This window comes from Suricata suricatta, chromosome 17, assembly GCF_006229205.1.
Source record: "Suricata suricatta isolate VVHF042 chromosome 17, meerkat_22Aug2017_6uvM2_HiC, whole genome shotgun sequence".
NCBI lineage: Eukaryota > Metazoa > Chordata > Mammalia > Carnivora > Herpestidae > Suricata > Suricata suricatta.
In genome coordinates this window covers 39,495,890-39,520,790 of record NC_043716.1, presented here as the reverse complement: position 1 = coordinate 39,520,790, position 24,901 = coordinate 39,495,890, and the positions used below count along the sequence as shown (strand labels likewise).

Sequence of the window (24,901 nt, the reverse complement as noted above, 5' to 3'; positions counted from 1 at the left end):
TTTTATCATTTAAGGTGAAGCGGCACCCGGGTACGAGAGTGAAACAAGTCTCTCTGAAGACGGCTCAAGGGCGTCCTCTCAGAGTGCGATTTTAACCACTCAGGTAAAAAGCTTGTGTGGGTGTGTGTCGCGCCCTCTGCGCACAGTAACATGCACCCAGGCACCCCACGGTCTGACATTGGCTTTATCATCCTTTAGAATTAGTGCTATAACAGTTGTATGTGGTACCTCGTCTCCTCGGAGTACTTGGGAAGCACCTGAATGGAACTCATGCTGACTTTTATTTCATATACACACACACCACCTGGCTCACTGCAAACACTACATCCTGAATTTAATGAATAAGCTAAACCTTCAAAACCAATTTTCCCTAAGGGCTCCTGGGTGGCCCAGGTCATGATCTCACAGTCTGTGAGTTCGAGCCCCATGTCGGGCTCTGTGCTGACGGCTCAGAGCCTGGCGCCTGCTTCAGATTCTGAGTCTCCCTCTCTCTCTGCCCCTCCCCCGTTCACACTCTTTATCTCTCTCTCTCTCTCAAAAACAAATATTTAAAAATATATATTTTTTAAAACAGCAATTTTCTCTATGGCAAAAATATCTATGAAAGCACTACTGTATTAAAGAGAGGAGTGGGTCTATTCTCGGTACCAAATTGGAGGCCACTGTGGTGATCTACAGCCTTTCGTTGTTTTGTGGAGATTTCTTTTTTGTTCTTTCTTTTTAAATCTGCTAGTTGTTCTTTGGTGCCTGTAAGTCCTCTTTTTTCTTTAAAAAAGGAAGCAACACAATTTTATTTCCTGTATCTCATGGCCAAGACCAATATTGTGATTACTCATGAAGGGGAAGAGCATTGTCCTCTCTATAACATTCGGTAGCATGAATGTTTCAGTACGACAGGCAGACCAGTCTCCTTGAAAAAGCACTCTGTCACAGTATTTAAAGATTAACACAAGGTGCCTTCTTAGTGCAGCGGGCAGCGTGTCAGTCTCATAACGATTAACACCATCAGAAATAAATAAATAAAGATTAACACCATCATCTTCACTGAACAGGTAATAGTAGTGGCCCTTGGAGTGGGGAGACAAGACTGGGAGAGAAAGGAGAAGGAAGAGGAAGCCTTATTCTTTGAATATCATGCCTTGAATTTTATGCCATGTGCTTGCATTAATTATTTAAAAGATTGAATTCGGGGCGCCTGGGTGGCTCAGTCAGTTAAGCCTCCGGCTTCGGCTCAGGTCAGATCTCACGTTCGTGGGTTCGAGCCCCACGTCAGGCTCTGTGCTGACAGCCAGCTCAGAGCCTGGAGCCTGCTTCGGATTCTGTGTCTCCTTCTCTCTCTGCCCCTCCCCCTCTCATGCTCTGTCTGTCTCTGTATCAAAAATAAATAAAAAAACATTAAAAAAAAAAAAGATTGAATTCTATGGGTTACCCAGGAATAATTACTATTAACTATTCATACACATTCTTCCATTTTTCTTCCTGTGTGTGTACAAAGGTGTACACCTTATCTTTAAAAAATACAGAATGCTCCATGTACTTAACATACTTAGACTGTAATGTTTTTTTGATATCATTTATTTTTCTTCAATGATTTTTTTTTAAATGTTTATTTATTTTTGAGAGAGAGAGACAGAGACAGAATGTGAGCAGGGGAGGGGCAGAGACAGAGACACAGGATCTGAAGCAGGCTTCAGGCTCTGAACTGTCATCACAGAGCCTGATGTAGGGCTTGAACCCACAACTGTGAGATCATGACCTGAGCCAAAGTTGGAGGCTTAACCAACAACCACCCAGGTGCCCCTCGGTGACTGATTGCTATATAGTATTCTATCCTTTGGGTAAGCCATGATTTATTTGACCTATCAATAAATATGAGGGTTTCAAAGTAAGAGACACTGCTTGCTATTATGTACAGCACTATAGTAGTATCTTGATAATAGCTAAAGGTTTGCCTGTATCCCCAGTGATTTCCTTAGTATAAATTCCTACGACTGAAATTTTTGGTCTTTGATACAAAATTGTTTTTCAGAAAGATTGAACAAATCCATACTCTCACAGCTCCTGTGATACTTGGTGGGTCTCACTTCCCTGCACCGTACCTAACACCAGGTGGTATCCAGTTCTAACATCTTCTAATTCTTGGCATTGCTGTGAGGACTATAGAAAGAAAGGCCTTGTCTTCTGCCCGTTTCTGCAGATCCCTCTAAGGCTGAAACCTGCTGGAATCAGGAAGAAATCTTTGAGACAGTGGCCTGCTTGGCCTGTTTGTACCTGAGTTGTCACCAGTATTCTTCCCGCCTACAGGATTACCATGGTGACAAAATGAACGAAAAGACTAAGGAGGCCTTTTCTCTAACTCCTAGGTGGCTTTGGGGCTGTGTCAACCTTTCACCAGTGCCTTTCACCTTTTTGTCCCTTGTTTTTTAGGTTTGTAGGTTCCAGTTTCTGATTCTGTTGGCCTCTGCCATAGTGCATTAGATTTGACATTCCATAAACTACCTCTTTGTTTTTCATATTCCTGATCTTCCCAGAGATATGTCTATTTGTTCAAGATTCATTTTGCAAAATGTTTTTTATCAACCATCTACTCAAAACAGAGCTAAAGTCAGATTTCATGGCTAACTGAAATTCAGAGTAGCACAGACAGGCAAAGTGATTGAAGTGGGATCTTTTTCCTCCATCCATTTAACAGAACTAAGGAGGAATATATAGGAGAGAGAGAAATCCAAATTTGTTACCATTTAATTTTTTTTAACATTTTATTTATTCTTGAGAGACAGACCCCAAGATGGGGAGGGGTAGAGAGAGAAGGAGATTCAGAATCTAAAGCAGGTCTAGGCTCTGAGCTAGCTGTCAGCACAGAGCCTGATGCTGGGCTTGAACCCATGAACCATGAGATCATGACCTGACCCGAAGTCAAACACTTAACCGACTGAGCCACCCAGGTGTCCCTAATTTGGTACAATTTAGTATCTGTTTTTTTTTTTTTAATCAAAGACTGATTAACTATACTTATTCATTAATTCATTTCTGCATTAAACATTTACTCAGTACTTACTACCTGCTAGGCATTGGGAATACAAAAATGATTAAGAAGGATTCCACTTGGGGCATCTGGGTGACTCAGTCAGTTGAGTGTCCGATTTCGGCTCAGGTCATGATCTCACAGTTCATGGGTTCGAGCCCCGCATGGGGCACTGTGCTGACAGCTCTCTGTGTCTCCCTCTCTCTCTGACCCTCCCCCGCTCACACTGTGTGTCTCTCTCTCAAAAATAAATAAATGTTAAAAAAATTAATTTAAAAAAAGGGTTACACCCATCAAGAAGGGCCGTGGGGGCGCTCAGTCAGTTAAGCATCAACTCTTTGGCTCAGGTCATGATCTCACAGTTTGTGAGTTTGAGACTGTTCGTACAGGGCCAGCTTGGGATTCTACCTTCCTCTCTGCCCTTCCCCTGCACTTATGTGCTCTCTCTCTACTTAAAGAATAAGTAAACATTTTGAAAAATAAGAAGGGTCCAGTATTCCACTTTTGCATAGTAGTGTGTTAGCTGTATAAATAAGTAGTGGGGGACCATCTGTTCCTGGTAGGGATTGATGGGTATTTCTGAGGAGCCATCTGAGCTGGACCTTGAAAGATGGGGAGAATTTTCCAGGTAGAAAGAGAAGGGAGGCACCAGTCAAGACAAAAAGGCACAGAGGCATGATATGTCCAGAAAGCACAAAATTGACTTGTGTAACTGGCAGACTGGACATATGGGTGGCTAAAGATCAGCGTGTGAGAGGCCTTTTGAGTGCTATGCCTAGGAATTTGGGCTTTATCCTGAGGGCAATAATGACTCTTAAAGAACTCTCACAGTAGTGTAGCTGTATTAAAAAAGATCATAGTAGTATTTTGGGAATAGAAAAGAAGAATAGGGTTAATTCCAGAAACACTTAACAATTAGAATTTAAAAAAAAAACCAAACCCTCAGTAACCAATTTGGTTTTGGTCTCCCAAATGTGTCTGGGCAATTACCTACAAGGGAATTTAGGTCATAAGGTGATTCCTTTGGGAAAACCCAAAGCAAAGATCTCTAATTACAATTCTCCCATTACTATTTTTCCTGATTTTCTAACCCATTTAATGGCCACAGAGAAATTAGACGTGGGCGGTCATGGTGGAAGTGACTAATACAGCTTCTGAAGCTTGTCAGGTACCTATATGTGGTTTCATTCCAGATTGACCGAGGCAGTTCCCCTGGCCAGGGTTTGATCAGAGACCGAACTACCCACAAGCACCACGTGGTGGCAATGGCGTTGCTGCAGACTTTGGCTGCAAGGCGGTCTCGGTCTCTGGGCAGCAGCGGAAGCCTTTGTGACGCTGGGAGTACATTTTCGGGTCATAAACATCTGAAAACTATGAACGCAGTGTAGCAGGAGAAAGTAGATGCCTTGTTTTTCGTAGAGGGCAAAAGTCCTTTTCAAGGATCAGAAGAAAGGGAGGGTGAAACAATCTGTGTTTCCCTGGGGTTTGCTGGCAACCATAGATGTTCCTTCTAATAGTAATGAAGACATGTATTTTTTGGAAGGCCCCTTGCTTACCAAATACCTTGTTTATCAAAAACCTAAAACTTAGCAGATTCTTCTTAAAATAGACAAATAAACATCAAAAGTCCCCTAAGCAAGACGAGCCCCATTATCTTGAACTAAAAACAGTTACAGTCCTAGGATTTCCTAGGGCTCTTTCTGCTAGATGCTTCCCTCTAGCAGGTCCTTCTCTGTTGTGATCTCTTGGTATGCTGTCTGCATCCAGAATGGCAACACCATGAGGGCTATAAGCCCCTAGAACAGTGCCTTGTATATAATAGATGGTCAGCAAATAGTTGTTGAATGAATAGATAAATCAATGAATTAGCTCTTTGCTCTTTCTTTTGGAAACTAAATGTTCAGAGCATCCCAGAAAAGGAAGACTCCTCACAAGCCAGAAGTCAGACATTATGATATGGACTAACTCAAATCTCTTATGAGTCCCACAGTCCCAAACCTGTGAAACATGGCCTGTGGAAAACATTAACAGAATCTTGCTAATTTTGCATATTGAAAGTGTTGGAATACTTTGGTTTTTTGCTCCCGTGCTTTAAAAGAGAATAACCAATGTTGGAAGGACATCCCAATAAAGCAGGTCTGTTTGGGAGAGTTTGAGGCATTATTCCCCTACTCTGACATCATTCTGAAATAACTTCATGGGCCTTAACTGCAGGAATATGGTTGGATGAAGCGGTGTTCAACCAGAACTCATAATTCCATTCTAGGTGATTTCATTTCCCATGATAAAATTAATTGGTTTGACATACTCCTGCTCTGTGGCAAGTTGCTAAAAGAGTGTGACTTTCTGAGGCACCTGGGTGGCTCAGTCAGTTAAGTGTCTGACTTCGGCACAGGTCATGACCTTGGGGTTCACGGGTTCAAGCCCCGTATCGATCTCTCCTGAGTTGAAGAAAAATGAAAGACTTTCTTGGCATCATTTCTTGTGTGTGCAGCAGAGGGACACCATGCAAGACAACCTGATCAAGCTCCAGCAGGAGATGGCCGAACTGGAAGCTGTGCTAGAGCAGCACGAGAGCCAGCCTTCTAAGCGCCCCCCTGCCCACTTAGCAGACTCTTGTGGCCCTGAAGACCTGTTCAATCCGAAAGAAAACACGTCAGAGAAAGGTTTGTGATGTTGGCCAAACTCTGATATGTTAAGCAAAGTTTTTCCTCTCCCAAAGCGCGGGCCTAACTCCAACATTTTATGTTCTTTGCTCAGCATTGGTTTGCTGAGTCATTCCATGGGTAATTTTATTTTGAGCCCTGGTTCTAGTCCCTGCTCACAACTAATTTGCCTTACAGGGTAACCAGGACAGTCAAGAAGCGTCACTGTCTGAGGCCCCACAGTGAGGGGAAGCTATGGGGAACCCATGGGAAGTTGAGTGCATTGGGGGCAATTGGAAATAGGCAACTCCGTCATTCTAGAAAACATAAAAAACAAGATGTATTCCTTATAACAGTGGTGTCAGATCCCAAAGCCCTATTTAATGTGCTTTCCAATTTTGAGAAAGACATGATGGGGCACCTGGGTGGTTCAGTCAGTTAAACGTCCAGCTTTGGCTCAGGTCATGATCTCACGTTTGTGGGTTCGAGCCCTGCTTCAGGCTTTGTGCTGACAGCTAGTTCAGAGCCTGAAGCCTGTCTTCAGATTCTGTGTCTCCTTCTCTCTCTGACCCTCTCCTGCTCATCTGTCTCTTTCTCTCTTAAAAATAAATAAAACATTAAAAAAAAAAAAGAAAGAAAGAAAAAGACATGTCCTAGGTGTCAGGAATTGCACCATGATCCAAAGGAAGCCCAGTTATGTGGGAAGAGTCAGGCCCTTTATAACAGCCTTCTAGTGACCAGCAAGACCACACGGACCTCTGAGAGAAGGCACTTGGAATAACTAGGCAGGTTGGGATTGATCAGAGCTGACTTCCCATAAGAAGTGAGCACAGAGCCGAGGAACAATGTGGTGTAAATGAAAGAAAGTGAGATGAAAATTTGAGTTTTGACTGGAGAGAGCCTTGTGGAAAGACAGCACATCAGGCAGGTTTTAAATAGGGGCTGATCCGCAGACACAGAGATGAGAGGCGACGCACAGGCACGGGCACCACAGAGGGGACCGCTGCTTCGCAACCGGCAGGTATGGTGACCCTCCCAAAGTGGTCCTCACCACTGTGTCCGTGATACCCACCCAGCTAATTTAGTGTGAAGGTCCCTTCTTTGTCACTCCCTTTCCTAGTCTGCCTGGGGGCCTTAGGGCTTTCCTTTTCATCTTTCTAGGAAATCAAGTCTTAATTCTCCAGAATAGTGTGGCTCCGGGCCCAGACTGTGCCTTGCAGTATGTTCATGTTCAGGGAGAAACAGTAGCTCGCGCACGAGAAGCTGGGGCCTCCGTTGCTATGGCAGTGTTTCAAAATGTATTTCCTTAAATGCTTTCTTTGTACCTTCATTTAGTTCCTTCCCCAGATCATGAAGCCCAAAGTCTCGTCCCCAGCACAGCTCTGTCCTTTGGGGTGCTTTCACCATCTTCAGTCTCAGAAACAGACTAGACTTTCCATGTCAATGCACAACGTAGACAACGTTATTGTCTGGCTTTGAATATGTGTGTAAATCTACGGTCTCCTCTTTGCCGGGGCGGGGGGGTGGGTAGGGTGTGCATTGATTTTTTTCCTGGAGATCTGCAGATGTGTTTCTTGTGGCTTGCTTGCTTTCCTTCATTTTAAAATTTCATAAATGCTGTTTTTTTATATATTCTACTTTACCATGGATTTGAAAAACATTTTTTAAAATATTTATTTTTGAGAGACAGACAGACAGGATTGAAAGCAGGCTCTGCACTGACAGCACAGCCTGGTGTAGGGCTTGAACTCATAAACCATGAGATTGTGACCTAAGCTGAAGTCACATGCTTAACCGACTGAGCCACCCAAGTGCTCCTGAAAACCTTTTTTGAAAATTTCTTCTGAATTTCTGTATAACACGTTTGTCAGGAGTTTTTACTCTATCCTTTATAGTACACTTCTTCACTGGTCTTCTTTCTCATGAAATTATAACATCCTCAGAGTTCTGAGGTGGGTGGGTAAATGTCGAGAGGATGGAGGAGACACTTAGGAAAATTTCCTGGCTTGGGACACCTGGGTGGCTCAGTCTGTTGAGCATCCAACTCTTTTGGCTCAAGTCCAGATCTCATGGTTGTGGGGTCAGGCCCCACATTGGGCTCTGTGCTCAGTGTGGAGCCTGCTTGAGATTCTCTCTCTCTCTCTCTCTCTCTCTCTCTCTCTCTCTCTCTCTCAATCTCTCTCTCACTCTCACTCTCACTCTCACTCTTAATTAATTAATTGGGGCGCCTGGGTGGCTCAGTCAGTTAAGTGTCCGACTTTGGCCCAGGTCATGATCTCTCAGTTTGTGAGTTTGAGCCCTGTGTCGGGCTCTGTGCTGACAGCTCAGAGCTTGGAACCTGCTTCAGATTTGGTGTCTCCCTCTCTCTGCCCATCCCCACCTTATGCTCTGTCCCTCTCTCTCAATAATTAATAAATGTTAAAATTTTAAAAATTAATTAATTAAGGAAAAAAGTATATATGTATATATATATGAGTTTAAAGAGAATTTCCTGGGTTAAAAGAAGAAAGTTCACCTTGCTGGCTCAGTCAGCAGAGCATGTGACTTGATCTCAGACTCCTGAGTTCGAGCCCCATGTTGGGTGTAAAGATTACTAAGAAAAGAAAAAGAAAGAAGTTCTTTCTCCCAACTCCACAGAGAGTGTCCTCCATGATCTCTTTGGCATAACTGGAATATGTTGTAAAAATTGCTCATATACTGCTTATTTGCTCTTACATTACTGAGCAATGCTCAATAAGATCTACCATAAAGTGCCATCTTTTTCATTATAACTTACTTCTCTGACTTTTCTAGCCCCACTTTTCTGTTATATTGTTATTTTTTCATAACGCTTATTAGCTTTTAATTATACACAATTTGTTTTGCTTACTGTGTAGACTTCTTCCTCACCTCCCTCTCCCTCTCCTGTTCTTTCTCTCTCTCTCTCTCTCTCAAAAAAAAAATAAATAAATAAAATTAAAAATTAAAAAATTCTTAAAAAAAAAAGAACATAGTAGACAGTAAATATTTTAATTCACATGATTAAAACCCTGAAACCCACTCCAAATTTACTGAAAGGAGATTTCTGGATATGGATTCTGAAATTTTGTGGCTTTATTTCTGAAATAATGTAAGCATCAACTTAATACCAACTCATGTGTTTTGCCTTTTCCTTTCTTTCTTTCTTTTTCTTTTTTAATGTTTTTTATTTTATTTTTGAGAGACAGAGAGAGACAGCATGAGCAGGGAGGGTCACAGAGAGGGGGAGACACAGAATCTGAAGCAGGCTCCAGGCTCTGAGCTAGCTGTCAGCACAGAGCCCGATGCGGGGCTCGAACCCATGAACCGTGAGATAATGCCCTGAGCCAAAGCCGAACGCTCAACTGACTGAGCCACCCAGGCGCCCTGCGTTTTCCTTTCTTAAATTGATATGAGGCAAACTGAAATTCAAGCAAGATTCTTGATCCCAAGAAGGGTAGTTTTGTTTACCGTTAGCTGTACTGACATCTTTTTTTAAATACGCTTTTTATTTTTGAATAATTTTAAGTTCATAGAAAAGTAGCAATGATAGTACAGAGAGTTCCTACAGCAATTCTGCCCCTTATCTAGTTTCTGTTTCCCCTAATGTTATCATCCTGCCTTACCTTGGTGCTTTTATCAGACCTAAGAAACCAATATTGGTACATTACTAGTAACAAGTGAAACTCTAGACTTATTTGGATTTTACCAGTTTTTAACATCCAGTATTCTTAAAGATGAAGAAAGCTCCTTTTCTAGGGTCTTTACTTCAAATGTCCTCCTCACAGCATAGATCTATCCTATGGTTTATCTAGGGGTCATTCCCAAGCCTGCATGGTTTTGTGCAAATGTGTATGTATCCTTACCCATTATAAATTATGTATACTTTCCTCTACAGGTAAAGCTATTTCCTATCAGGCAATTTATTGGTTTATTTTTTTTTTTCTTTTCGATTACCTGTCATTCATAAAGCAAACATTAGCTTTTGTAAGATCACAGCTGGTTACAGCAGAAGTGATTTTCAGATGTGTCTGAGCTTTTCCGTCCAGCAATGCATTCATTCCCGGAAGCTCTTGTTCAAAATTCCTGGGTCCCTGCCTCAGAAATTCTGAAGCAGTTGGAGCGGAAGAGTATGTACTTTTAAAAACTGAATTTCATTGTAGGTTCTGTAGTTTGTAGTTTATTATGTCTTCATATCTTTCTTTCTTCCCCGATGTCTTTTCCCTTGGTTCCCCAAGACTGTTCATAATGCTTAGTACATAATAGGCAATCAGTCAGTTTATTAAATGTTTGGTCTAGCCCATAGTCCCTAGCCATGAAGAATATAACATGTTAAGACCACCCCCTACCCCCACCCTCAGAGGAGAGGGTAATTTAAGAAGGACTGTTCCAGGACCTGGGCTCTGGATTCTCCGTTTATAAAAGAAGGAGAAAGGAAGAAGGGCAGAAGAGTTTTGCCCTGTGTTTTTTATGTACTGTTGAGTTATCGGATCCTAACTCAGGGTAGCTTCATTTCTTTGTAGCTCGAGCAATATTGTATTGAAAAGAGCAGATCATATGCCAAACTTTCAGGTATTCAGGCAGTGGAATGACTTTAACATCTCTGTTTGTGTCACCCTGTACCCTTTTACTCTTTTTGAGACTACACACAACCTTTTATCACTTATCACCCTGGATTGGGGGGCGGGGGTTATGCCTGAATTAAAAAGCTTTACATACACAGTTGAAAGAAAAACCTGCTGGCTTATGGTTTAGACTCTACTTATTTTCAGCAGTTGGGAGTTCTTGTGTTCCTAGAAACACACAGGTCCAGAAAAGATGCACATGAAGGAAACTATAAATAGTATATTTGAGGATTAAATTTCCCTCCGGGCTACCCAGTGACTTGAAACACAGTTTAATTAATACAGCCTTTTGTTTAAGTTTTTCTGCCTCGATTTATGCATTGTAGCTTTTCTAATAAAGGCTCCAAATAAATTACAGTTGTCAGTGACTTTTTAGTGCGGAGAGACATTTGTAATTTTAAGTATTTGCTTGTGCTTTTTAAAGATTTCTGCCTTTAAGGCATTTCCTAGAAAGCGGTGCTAAAGAATACATTTGGAGGAATTAATAAATAAAAATGATGCACTAACATGCCAGAACTTGGCCTTGGGTCTCTTGTATGTTTTGTCCTTTCTTGTGCCATTTCATCATTAGTTCCATGGATAACTTCAGGGTTCCTTATCAGTCAGCACCTTGGTTTTTGTGTATATATTCGTTTTCCAGTTTGTTCTTTTGTTAATCATTGCAAACGAAAAGCAACTGTCTTTTTCATCTGACCATTCCCTTCTTAATTCCCCACACATACAGAAAGCTTAGACTCCCATCCTCTGCAGTCTTGGATGTGGAGGCAGTAGGGAATGTGCTTTGTGCTTTCCAGTACTTTCTCTTCTCTGTTATCTGAGGGGATTTCGGAATAATTTATTTTGCTGCAGAGATAACAGTTCATTTCCTATTCTTGTTTCCTTATCATTCAGGGCCAAAAAACATATTTTTTTTGCAGCCTCGTCTTAGCTGGATATCTTCATTTACTCCTGTCTTAAAGTGTGTCCTTTATTGTCATTACTATTTTTTAGTCATTTTGTTTCATTTGATGCTGCATCACTTAACGTTTATAAAATTCTTTCTGATATACTTGTTTAAAAACTAATTTAACTGTCACAGATTGCTGCTTTTGAAAAAATCAATATCCTCACCTGAAATATCACCATTAAGACAAAGCAGTAAAGTGGATTTCTTTGTTTTCTCATTCCATTTCAAGCAGTATTAACTTCAGAGAAAAGTAGTGACTGTCCTATAAGCCAGAATCCCGAAACCCTCTCTGCTGACAAATTTCAAATATCTCTGGACAGTTCCACCAGTAAAAATAAAGAACCGGGAATGAGAAGGTAAGAAGTAATAAATGTCAGTTTGTGGTATCTAAGTAACATCTTTACTTATATTGAGCTCTTATTAAATTTTCTCACCATACTGCTCTCGTTTTTTGTAAAGAGCCATTTCTAACCTCTCATTGCTCCAGGACACTTGTTTAATTGTACGTAGGTTTTCTGGATCTATACAAGGCATGAGACATAAGATGAGAAGTGCACAGATCTGTCCCTCCCTCCCGAAGGTCAGAATAAAATACAGAACTGAAAGCTAAACAAGCCCGAGGGTGGACGATATTCTTTTCCAAGGCAGCCCTTGCCCTAGATGAAGTTTTTGTCTCTCTAGAAAAAGTTTAGCTATTGACTTACCCCAGGGAAATTGAGAATATCTTTCAGGGATGTCTATTCAAATCATTATTGAGATAAGACTGTATAGCACCTCGTGTTTTCAAAAGCACTTTACCTACTTTCTCATTGGATCTTTACAATACTACAAGGAGAGAAGGACAAGTTTGGACGATTATTTCTACTTGATAGTTCAAGACAGAATCTCAGACCCATTAGAGTCTTGCATCTCACCACTCCAAGAAGGAAAAGAATCATACATTTTTTTAGTATTTATTTTTGAGAGAGAGAGAGAGAGAGAATGTGAGTGAGAGAAGGGCAGAGAGAGAGGGAGATAGGGGGTCCAAAGGAGGCTCTGTGCTGCCAGCAGAGAGCCCAGCACAGGGTTCCTAACTCATGAACCGTGAGATCGTGATCTGAGCAGAAGTCAGACGCTTAACCAACAAAGTCACCCAGGTGCCGCAGCAATCCTATTCATTGGGTTCCTGCTGTGTATACTGTATTTTTATTTTTAATGTATCTTTCTGAAAATAGTGACAAGCTGTCAATAATCTAATCATACTATCTTTTTTTTTATGTCTTTATTTTGAGAGAGACAGAGAGTGAGCAGGGATGGGGCAGAGAGAGAGGGAGACAGAGAATCTGAAGCAGGCGCCAGGCTCTGACCTGTCAGCACAGAGGCCGATGCAGGGCTCGAACTCACAAACTGAGATCATGAGCTGAGCCCAAGTTGGCCACTTAACCGACTGAGCCACTCAGGCGCTCCAAATCATACTATCTTTCAAGCCTCTTGAACTGAGGATATATTTTTGAAGCTGGAAGACCGACATTGTTGTGGCTTTTACAGAGGATGCAAAGATCTGGCCTCCATAGGCGCTAACTCATGTTTCGAGGTAATGACCTTATTGCCACATTTTATTCAGTTGAGCTAACCATCCATTTATATTAAATTAGACTAAGGGGCACCTGGGTAGCTTTGCTGGTTAAGTGTCTAACTCTTGATTTTGGCTTAAGTCATGATGTCACAGTGTGTGAGTTCGAGCCCTGAATAAAGCTCTGTGCTAACACCGTGGAGCCTGCTTAGGATAATCTCTCCCTCTCTCTCTAGAGCCCCTCCCTGCCTCTCTCTTTCTCTCTCAAAAATAAATAGGTGGACTTAAAAATATATATATTTAAGACTAACTATTCTGGGATGCCTGGGTGGCTCAGTCAGTTAAGCGTCCGACTTTGGCTCAGTTCATGATCTCGTGGTTCGTGGATTCGAGCCCCACATTGGGCTCTGTGCTGACAGCTCAGAGCCTGGAGCCTGCTTCCGATTCTGTGTCTCTGTCTCTCTCTGTCTTCCTTCGCTCATGCTCTGTCTCTGTTTCTCTCTCTCTCAAAAATAAATAAACATTAAAATTTTTTTAAAAAGACTAAATATTCCTATGCCTCCAACCCCTCTTACCTAGTGTACCTTCTAGAGTCTTCTATTAAAGAACCTATGTATTGGGCACCTGGGTGGCTCAGTTGGTTAAATGTCTGACTGGCTCAGGTCATGATCTCATGGTTCATGAGTTTGAGTCCTATGTCGGGGTTTGTGCTGGCAGCTCAGAGCCTGGAGCCTGCTTCGGATTCTGTGTCTCCCTCTCTCTGTCTACCCCTCCCCCGCTGATGCTCTGTGTCTCTCTGTCTCTCAAAAATAAATGTTAAAAAAAAAAATTTTTTTTAGGGGCACCTGGGTGGCTCAGTCCGTTAAGTGTCCGACTTCATCTCAGGTCATGATCTCACGGTTCATGGATTCGAGCCCCGCATCGGGCTCTGTGCTGACAGTTCAGAACCTGGAGCCTGTCTTCAGGTCCTGTGTCTCCCTCTCTCTCTGATCCTCCCCTGCTCATGCTGTCTCTCTCTCTCAAAAAGAAATAAAACATTAAAAATAATTTTTTGAATTTTTTAATTAAAAAAATAAGGAACCTACACATTGAGCAGCCTCCCTTTACAATTTAGGTTTTGCTCATCTTTAATCCACAGGGCCTAGTTTTAGTGCCTGACTAATAGTAAACACCATCCAATAATTGTTTAATTGGCACTTATTTAATGTATGTTTATTGTTAATTTATATTATTATATTTATTATATCATAATGGATTATATTATTTTAATTATATAATCCATTATGATTATAATAATACTTTTATTATTATTTAAATATTAACCATTATTATTTAAAGGTAACTCTTAATGATGCATTTGAATATTAATCCTGCAAATCTGTTAAGTATGCTTTAAATCTGTTGCTACATACCGTCTTCTGCGAAGTCCTAAACACCTGGAAGAGCAGAGGAATGAATCACTGAGTGCATGCACCCTTCTGACAGTACTTTTTGGCTGGCTTTCGGTTTTAGAATGGCTTTGGACATTGAAAAGGCAGGAGGCGGGGATGATTCTATGAGTTCTGCTAAAACTGGGCAGAAAGAATGAGTGTAGAAATGTCTAAATTAATCAGCTTTGTAGTTTTGTGAGAGACCCGATTGATTCTAAAATATCCATTTGGACCCCAGTGGGATAGTGGGTACAATTTGAGCGAGGGGGCAGTGGATAATTTGGTGAAATTTGCCTACATGCTTTTAAACACCTGAGAGATGGTGCTCGCTTTGGCAGCACATATACTAAACACCTGAGAGATGAAGCGCCTTGGCCCAGACCCTGAGGGGAGAGGCTGGCCGCCAGCCCTGACATGCGGGCCGGCACTGTGGATGCAGACTTCCGGGCGGCCGCTCGGGTTCTTCTCTGTGAGTCGTTCCCACCTCCTGGCAGTAAGCTGTTCCCACTTGTGCGTTAGCTGCCGGGAAGTATGATGAGCTTTTTCATGAGCTGTGCTGACGCCCTTCTCCTCCCCCTAGGTCTTCCCCTTCTCAGTCTAGGCTGTTAGATACCAGGCAGAGTGTGCAGAGCCACTCGAAGAGTCTTCAGAGCGCAAACTGCGTGTCTCAGAAGGAGCCCGAGAAGGTTGTCGATGGGGAGGAGCTACAGGGGACTGCGTCAGAGCCCCGAGATTTCATGGAGCAGTCTTCTTTGCCAAGACAAGATTTGGGTATTATTTTATCTGTTCTAATGGAGGAAACACTTCTGTTTTACTCTGAATCTGGCCTAAATATTTCAGTGAACCAACTTTTCAGATGTCTAGTATGTGTAGTCTATCATGAATGCTTCTGTTATACTTAAATGCATTTTAGAAACTTTGGTTGACTGTTAATCCGAATTTACATGAAAATCATTGCAGCCGTTAATATATTCGTATTGGTTTAGCTCTAACAGTTTTGAAGATGGCAGAGTCTTGTATACTCAATGTTTTGTTTCAACTGTTAAATAAGAATTCTAGGGCCCTAGCGCACCTGGCTGGCTCAGTCACTAGAGCATGCGACTCTTGATCTCAGGGTTGTGAGTTCAAGCCTGAACTCACATATGTTGGGCATAGAGATTACTTAAAATAAAAAGGGGCGGGGGTAAAAGAAAAGAATTCCAGGGCCCTAGAATAAAGTTTTTGGCCTTCCCTTTATTGAAAAATGAGTCAAATCTCCACAAAGTAAGCTCTTATTTTCTTATTTTATGAATTAATGAATATAAATGACTAGGTATTTTATGCTTTATAAATCACCATAACTGAATGGCATGTTTTATGGCTTATAAATCAAAGTTTTAATTAGTAAAGAAAGTTTTAAATTAGTCCTCAAAAACACATTATCATAAAAGGTACTCTCTGGCACCTCAGTGTGGAATTTGGCCGTGTTCATTAAGGTCATTTTAGCAATCTCACGAATTCTGTGCAGCTACGCTTACTTCCTAATGGAGTGACACTTACTGAAATGTTTCAGGAATGGTCTCCTATTTTTAATTTGGTAATGATAACCAATGATTTATTAGGCCAAAAAGACAATGATGTTGTAGATAAAGAAATAGAAATCAATAAGTATTTGTTTCTTTTTTCAAAATAGTTCTCCTCCCTTACAAAAGTAATGTTCATTGTTAAACAGTTGGAGAATATAGGTAATAAAAATGTGAAAGGAATATTTAAAATTCCTTGTATTCCCGTCATTGGCAATAAGATGCTGCCATATTTCTTTAGTCTGTTGACTTAAACTTTCATCTTTAAAATATAGAATCATAATACTGTTTGTAATTCAAATTCATTGTCATGTGGGTTAAGCTTCTTTCTCCATGCCTTTCAGAGAGAACCCCTTACTTCGAATCTGGAATCAGCCTCTTCTCTGATGATCCTGAGTCTGATCCCTCTGTGGACAGAGACCCAGAACCGGTTCATGCTAGCAGCATGCCAACTTTAACCTCTGACTTGAAATTACCCCAATTTCAAGTTGAAGAATCAGCCAAGAGTACAGCTGTTGTTCATATTGCTAATACTGCTGGGTATAATAAGGAGAAGCCAGAAGTGATATCTTCAACAAAAAAAGTCAACAAAAGAATATCTATGGTGGCATCAGGCTTGACTCCAAAAGAACTTGTGAGTGTATCCATATGTATCTCCCTAACAACTGAGACTTCCGTAACATAGTACAGATAGTTTTAAATAGGTACTAGCAGTGAATAACCTATGAGGAAAAAATCTAGGAACCAGGAACAATTCAATGTAATTTAATTTCCGTTAATGATTTCTGATAATTGAACCTAGATAAAGCTATAATATAGATTTTTTGTGTATATATTTACTTAAGTAAATAATCATTAAATATTAGCATGTTGTAGTTTGGGATATAATTTAGAGCTTTTTTTATTTTAATTTGCTTTTTATTCAAAAATCAAGTAGGTATAGTATATTTTTTTTTGAAATTTATTATTTTGAGAGACAGAGCAAGCCAGAGGAGGGACAGAGAGAGAGGAAGAAAGAGAATCCTGAGGAGGCACCACACTGTCAGACAGAGCCCATTGTGGGGCTTGAACTCGTGAACGGTCGGATCATGACCTCACCAGAAACCAAAAGTTGGTCACTTAACCGACTGAGCCACCCAGGCGCCCCTGTATAATAATTTTATTCCGCAGAGGAAACACCTTGGTTTACATCTGAGTGAACTTACAAGCATAATGAACAAAATCCAAAGTAGTTCCAAGAAAACTGCCAGATAGTGGCTTTTCTCCAGGGTTTGTCTCTATCCTGGCCTGTAACAGTTATTCAATGGCCTGCCCTATCATTTCTACCCTGCAGCACCCTTCCCTCCAATTTGACATGTTCTTGGGCCCGCGGTGCTACAAACAGGAATTCTTTCACATTGTAGAAAAATACCCATTAAAACACCACTGAAATCTTGTTTTTCCTTGGGCTGAGTATAGATTTCAGACATCCAAGAAATTGACCTCCCTTGTAATTAATCACCATTGGTATCCTTTCATATAAAATAATTGAGTGAAAAAAAATAATCGAGTGAATATTTCTTTAAAATCATACCACACCAGCATATCAGATGGATGCAGTAGTGGGTGCCATTTATGGCACACTGAGGACGACTGAGTCATTCCTAAGTATCTTTCTTAATATATCCTTCCTAGGCTCAGAACCATTTCTCATCCTAACCTCTCTTTAGGTGGTGGCTCAGCATAACCTTCTATGTGGCCAAGTGTATTCACCCACCAAAAGGGCAAAGTAAGCCGTGTCTGCCCTAGCAGATACAATGAATACATTTTTACCCGTAAGCTAGGATTCCCATCTCACAAGCACATGCCCAGATCAGCCATTTGCTCTGAAAATTCATACCTGTGCCTCTTATATTGTTCTTCACCATTTGCCTATACATCTAGAATTCCCATTTATTCATCGAAAATTAGCATTCTGTCCACCCTTGTTTTGTGAGTTCAGCTTTTCAGAGAAGGCTAAAATGATCTAATCTTTTCTTGCCATGGACAATTCAGAGCTGCAGATTAGACTGTAAGTGACTCGGGTACGTCTTGTCTTTAAACAAGCGAAGAAGAAAACTTTTCAGCTCTATTCAGACTTGCTGAAGTGTGGTCAATTTATTATGAAAGCTGCTGACGGTAGTACACATGATTAATTCTGAAGCCCATATTAAGATGATCTTTTCAGCAGTTGCTCTTCTAACTGAACACTGTTTCAAGGCTGGGATTTCAACAATTAATCAGTTCAGAATTGCTAATGATCCTGGCAGAGGGCAGTGGCAAAAGGGGGAGGATGTCATTAGCTTCTCTAGCCTCCCTTTTTCAGTGCCCTGTGGCAGTATGGAGTGAGGCAGCTTGAAAGAAAAGATCGCCTGATCTCCGCCACGGGGTTGTGCAGGACATAAATATTGGCATGGACGACGATGGCTAGTTAATGATGGCCCTTGGTAAACAAAGTGGTTTACCACGCAGTAGCTACTGATTGTGTCAACCGTGTCCGTGACGGATCTGGTTAATTCCTTTTACTGCCTATTGATTTTTATTTGGTTGATAGCTAATAGCTAGAAGGCGTTGGCTTTCTTTCAAGAAGCATATGAATCTCTTCCAATCCTTATCCTTAAGAGAAATTGATGGGTTTTACACTGACCTTTAGAAGCATCTTGCCTTGAATGTTTTGTAACTATGAGAGCGTTGAAGCAGGTTTTTCAGCTGTGTATCTGTAGCATACCTTTCTGATTAGGCTGGTTACCTCTGGCTTACGAAGTGTAGGCTGCTAAATCTAAATTATAGTAGCATATCACTCTGCAAAGAGACTGTCTTAGGGAATCAAATGATAGCTGCTAATAGCTAAAGGGAAAAATTGTTATTTTGAATCCTGGGTTATATTTTCATGGCTACTAGCACAGACTATTTTAGAATTTTTCCCTCTGATTTATACATAATTTTTATTAAATTGCTATTTATTTTGGGACTTCAGGCACGTTAGAATAAAAGGGATGTACCTTTTGTGAGGAAAATGGAGCCTCAAAGCTAACTAATAGTCTAAGCTGTGTATGAGAGGTAATTTATTATGATGTAATATTTGATTTGATTTCAGATGCTTGTGCAGAAGTTTGCCAGAAGATACCACATCACCTCAACCAACGCGATTTCTGAAGAGACTACCCATGTCATAATGAAAACAGGTACACCAAGAGCCTTTCTAGAGCACGTTGCATCTGGTGCATAAAACCACGTGAAGAAATGAGAATATTTGTTCAGCACAGCATGGCTGACCATCTTCCAGTAGTCAGTCAGTCAATTATTTGTGAAAGAAAAATAATAGTTATGCTTTCCTTCCTGGTCCCCTTTGGTTTGGGTTGAGATTGGGAGAATCAGGGAGCCAGAACAGTGAACCACTTCTAGTCCACCCTGCTGGGACCACAGTGCGTGAAGGGCTTTCTGGTAAAGCACAGCCCAAGTCCTGAAGAAACAAATGGGGCAAAGAGGAGAATGAAGCGAGCCCGCGCTCAGCATCCAGGCAGCTGGAAACGCTAGCTCCCTGTTCACTCCGTGTCCTGGCTCCACTCCACACACCCAGTCTGAGTGCGGTTGAGAGTTTTTCAGGATACAGGTCCACTGTCAGTTCTGAGGTAGCCCAGCATATGCAGCAGAAGGGGAAATTTCATTTGGCCTACACCTTCCCCTTTTCCAGTCTTCACTGTGGCTTGTGTGATAACGGAGACCTCAGAGGCCTTTAACTAAATCTAAGTAAACATTTCAGGGCTGCCAAAGAAGCTCATTTGAAATTGGGCCTTATTAATAGAAGCCTAGTGTCCAGTCTGCATTCTCTGCTGGAGGGGCTGCCGGGAAGGTGTGTGCTCTGCTTTGAGCACCGGCTGCCTTTTGAAGCTGGTCACTGACAAACTAGAGTGTTTACCCGGGGGTAGATGATGAGGACGGGGGAAAGGAATAAAGCAATGTCATTTGAAGAACAGATGAAGGAATGGAAAGACTTAAGGGAACAAGACAGCTGTCTTCCAATATTCGAAGAGCTGATTTCTGGAAGAGGAGGTAGACCCGCTTGTTTGGCTCCAGAAAGCCAAGAGCAGCACCTGCCAACACACAGAAGATACAGATTGGAGTTCAGTTCTTTTTTTAAAAAAAAAATTTTTTTTTATTGCTTTTTATTTTATTTTTGAGAGACAGAGAGAGACAGCTGGAGCAGGGGAGGGTCAGAGAGAGAGGGAGACACAGAATCCGAAACAGGCTCCAGGCTCTGAGCTAGCTGTCAGCACAGAGCCCGACGCGGGGCTCGAACCCACGAACCGTGAGATCTGACCTGAGCCGAAGCCAGATGCTTAACCGACTGAGCCACCCAGGCGCCCCTAGAGTTCAGTTCTTAAAACCTTTCTCGCAAAGTTGACTCTCTGGAAATACGGTGGTCCTCTCCAGGGTGTTTCTGTCCCGTAGCTGTAGGCGCTTGGGCAGAGGGTCCAGACTCCTTGGCAGGGACACACTGCCTTAGAACCGAAGAGATCTTAGGTTTCTGCTGTACAAAGACCGTACCACAGAGTCAGAGGACAATGCTTACGGGAGCCAGGCGCCACAACAAGGTACTTTGAGCGAAGTAACATTTTAGAGATGGATGTCAGTAAAGTTTAACATAGCTTAAGTGAGCTGTGGTTTTTGGATCAAAGCTGCTGAAAGGTTAAAAAGAAAACTTTAAAACGCAAATTAAATCTAAAGTAGTTCAGTCTTTCAACTCAAAGATAATACAAGATTTGCTACTTTAAAAAACTTTTTTTCAATATTTTTTTGAGAGAGAGAGAGACAGGGTGAGCAGGGCAGGTGCAGAGAGAGAGCGAGACACAGGATCTGAAGCAGGCTCCAGGCTCTGAGCTAGCTGTCAGCACAGAGCCCGACGTGGAGCTCGAACCCACGAACCATTAGATCATGACCTGAGCCAAAGTCAGACACTCAACCGATGAAGCCACCCAGGTGCCTCAAGATTTGCTACTTTTAAACTAAAAATGAGCTACAATTTCTGAGTTTAAAGCATATTAGTAAATCAACTTTCACAACAGTTGAAAAACTTCAAAATTTGAAGAAAGAAAAAGGATTTTTAAAAATTTGTGAAGGATCCTGGGAGGGAGAAAGGCTATTGCTCCTACTGGCAGATGGCCTACTGTGTTTAGGATTTAGTTAAATACATTTCTCCTGTTTAAAGCTAAGTGCTCCTTCCTCAGTTTGCTGACTTCTTCAGAGGAGGCCTTTGAAATGGCAAGAAAAACAACTGATTCTGCAGTTGTACCTTCCGAAGTACATAGAAAAGAGAAAAGCTGTGAAAATAGTCTGTTTTTCCTGTGCCTCTCGGGGGAGTTGGAAATTAAGGGGTTAGGATTCTTCAGGTAGAAGTTCTGAGTGTGAAACCTTGTTGCTTACGTGGACATTTCAGATTCAGGGTTTCAATAATACTGCTTTCGTCTCCTTTCACATTTTGCCATCCAGTAAAATACATATTCCCCATCCGCTTGTATCAATACTACTGATAGGGGTGATTTCTTCAACACGATGACAGATGTCTTTAGCCAGTGTTGGCACCTGGAAAATAGAGCAAACCTTTCCTGTGGTCCCAGCCTCCTATCAGCCTTTCCCAGGCCTCCAAAGAGGCACACTTGCTGCTTATAATTAGGGTGCTTCCGGCCTCTGTGTCTCTCACCTGGGCTGTTGAAATCATCAATCCGGATTAATCTCCAGGAGTTGCTGGAGATTGCTGGGGGCACTTTAAAGGCTTCTCAAAGCAGAACTTGCTGATTTTTGTTTTCAACTTCTAATCCTTCGGATGTTTGTCATCCTGCAGATGCTGAGTTTGTGTGTGAACGGACACTGAAATATTTTCTGGGTATTGCAGGAGGAAAATGGGTAGTTAGCTATTTCTGTAAGTACAATATAATGTCCCCCTTCCTCCCTTTAACACCTCAGAATTGCATTTTTACACCTAACATTTTAACACCTAAGGTTTTTGCTGATGCTGAATCTGAATTACCAAGAGGTCTTTAATGGTAACACTAAACTAGCTTTATCTTTAATGCATATCTCTTTGTTCAGATAAGCTGGTGATGTTGGGGAAAATGGATTTCTTTTTATAACTAATAGGACCTAATCTGCTCCTAGCAATGTTAGCATAGGAACTAAGGATTTATTTAATAGCAGGCAGAAATCCATGTGCAGCAGGCACTTTTATAGTGTTTAAATTAAGCCACCACCGTGTCTCCAGAAGGAAATCTATTAAGAGGCAGCTGCTTTATAGAGAGGACCTCTAGTCAGTGCTGCCCTCGGTGCCGTTACACGTACTGCTTCGCCATCCACCTCTGTGAAAAGAGCATGTTCTTCTGCCTTTGTGTGACCTGTGTTTTCCGTCCTCCCTTTAGGGGTGACCCAGTCCATTAAAGAAAGAAAGATGCTAGATGAGGTAGGTACTTAATGTTACAAACTCATCAGAAAAGACTTGGTGTCACCAAGTCACAAAATCACTGAACACGTCTCTGTTTCCTGTTTTTTGTACTGCTTTCCAAAGACTTTCCTTGACAATGTAGACCATCAAGAATTATGCAGAGCAAATCAGGAAATTCTGCAAACTCACTTGTTTAAGTGTCAATAAAAACAATCCTTTCCTCAGAGGAAGGAAAAGGACTTTCTAGGGCAGAAAGAAAGCCCCGTAAGCGTAAGAAACAAGCGCACCTCCATCTTACATTCACATATCTTCGTAGAAAACTGTTGTTGAATTGAATATTAATATGCAGATGTACCTGCTTAAAAATCAGATTCCTTCAAAGAGATGTTACTCTTTATGATCCTAAGAACAGTGAGAGGTAAATAAGACAGAGTGTAGGAGCAAGCATCATTTTAGAACAGAGCCATCTAAAAACTGCTGGTGACAACAGACCAGGCAAAATAAAATTAGTCAAAGCAGTTTTAGGCTATTATGTATTATATAGTGTATTTGTAATTAATTAAGTGGCATTTTGTTGGTTTTAACTTTGATTCAGTGACCTCATATGATTGGGAGCCTACAATGTCCTGGGCACCAGGAATACAGCAGTCGATAAGACCGCTGGGTCCCTGCTCGGGTGAGATTCATGCTCTGTTGAGGGAGGGAATCCAATAATTTAAGATGCACTTAACATACCAATAAGTACTATGGAATAAAAATGTGAAAGAAATGATAGTAGCCAAATAATAAAAAATACATGCATACATACATACTATGGAGAAATAATACAGAACAACAGACCAGCAGCTGACTGGGGACAGAAGTTGGCTACTTAAGGAAACCAGGGAAAGCTTTCAGAAAAGCCTGAGCTGAGACCTAGAAGACAAAGAATTGGCCTGGAAAAATGTAGGGAACAAATGTTAACAGGCAGAAGAACTGCAAGTATTAATGTCTTGAGGTAGGAATGAGTTTGGTTTATTAAAGAAAACTAGGCCATTGGAGCTGCAGAGTAGTAAATGGCAAATTATATAGAGAGAGCAGAGGTTGGACCAGGGGTTGGAGAAGATCACAGACAAGGGCCAGATCAGGTAGGATTTGGTGGAAGTCATGGTAAGGAATTTGAATTTTATTTGCAGGGTAATTGGAGGCATGGAGAAGAAGGGATTGATTTATGTTTAGAGATAGAATGTACTAAAGGGGTAAATTTGGAGGATGAGTAAAGGGAGGCAATGAGGGACTAACAGGGTTTTGGCCTGAACAATGGAGTGGATGCCAGTAATAGTAAGTCAGATGAGGAGGCCATGGAGGAGGAGCACCGTGAGGGGGGAGGAGTAGAATTAAGAGCTCTGTTTCAGACTGTAGGAATTGGGAGACGTATATTAGACTTCCGGGTAGAGAGCTTAAGTAGGCACGGGGGTGCAGTGAGGACAAGGAATTTGAGGGTCAGCTTCAAATAGATGACATTTTTAGCACTAGAGGCTTCTCACTCAAGTGACTATGAAATGTTAAGTGTTCTTTCCTCTAATAACAGCCTGTGGTTACACTCATGACTTTGTCTTCCCTGCAATCAAGTGTCAGTCACCACTGTTCCCAAGCATTCTTCCTCAAATTCTCCCAAAAGCTGTAACCTCCCCAGTCCCATTATTCTTTATTTCCTTGCCCTTGACCAGTCAAAATTGTGGTTATGAAAAGCCTCTAGCTTTCTTTAGTGAATTAAATGTATATTTTATCATTTTGGTCTCATTAACTGTAAATCTCTCAATGGAAATCTGAGAAGCTTTTATTTCTTTCAATGGTAATACACAGTTGATTTAAGAGATCGGGAATTCTCCAGTTATCTTTATAACAGCACAGTATTAGCAGTTTAATCTAAATGCTAAGTGAATGTTTTGAAAAGAGATAGATGTTGAAAATTAAAATACATTAAGTCCCAATGAGGTGAAAAGCCAATTGTTAATTTCTGCCCACAAAGATTTACTTCAGTGAATTGATTTCAACAGCTGAGATGCTAGTCATTTTATTCAGTCCACCAAAAAGAATGATTTTGAGGGGGCAGGGGTGGGGTTGTCAAAATCCTGCAGCAGTACTAAATTCCTTAATACAACTTATTTACTCCACTTCCAGTGAAGGTTTCTCTTTCTTTGATCCCTGTTGGTGTGCGTTGGTTTTTTTCCAGCATGAATTTGAAGTCAGAGGAGATGTTATCAATGGAAGAAACCACCAGGGTCCAAAGAGAGCAAGAGAATCCCAGGACAGAAAGGTAAAGTTCCCTCTGCCTTGTTGACAAAAACCCCACTTACACCCCTGCATTCCAGTTCCCTTGGTGGAGACGGTCTCATTCATCTGTAAGGGGCCCTGGATACTCACTTGCTGGAGCCCTGGCTAGGTGCTTCGTTCTAGGCTCTTTATTCCTAGCCCAATAAGGCAAATGAGTGTTATCTCCATTTTATGAATGAAGGAGCTTAGATGTGTAGAGAAGCTATGTACTTTGGACTCCAGTCTGGGATTCAAATCTCAGCTGATAAGGGGCAGAGCTGGAGTTTGGAATAGATGTGAATCTAAGGCCTTTGCTCTTTCCACTTCACCGTGGTGTCTTCCTGTAAGGTAGTGTGGTCACTGCTGTCAG

General features: G+C 41.4%; 1 protein-coding gene across 9 annotated transcripts in view; it reads left to right on the top strand.

The window, feature by feature from the left end:
- Nucleotides 1-24,901, top strand: part of BRCA1 (BRCA1 DNA repair associated) — a 59,076-nt gene that overhangs the window by 25,911 nt on the left and 8,264 nt on the right. For 5 of the 9 annotated variants that reach the window (XM_029926860.1, XM_029926859.1, XM_029926862.1 and 2 more), the window contains exons 11-19: nt 15-103; nt 5,520-5,691; nt 11,468-11,594; nt 14,801-14,991; nt 16,127-16,416; nt 18,898-18,985; nt 21,643-21,720; nt 22,214-22,254; nt 24,452-24,535. In XM_029926860.1, the coding sequence (XP_029782720.1) occupies nt 15-103; nt 5,520-5,691; nt 11,468-11,594; nt 14,801-14,991; nt 16,127-16,416; nt 18,898-18,985; nt 21,643-21,720; nt 22,214-22,254; nt 24,452-24,535 (1,160 nt within the window). The remainder of the gene's footprint in view (nt 1-14; nt 104-5,519; nt 5,692-11,467; nt 11,595-14,800; nt 14,992-16,126; nt 16,417-18,897; nt 18,986-21,642; nt 21,721-22,213; nt 22,255-24,451; nt 24,536-24,901) is intronic. The other 4 variants (XM_029926867.1, XM_029926864.1, XM_029926861.1 and 1 more) reach the window with 2 other exon arrangements.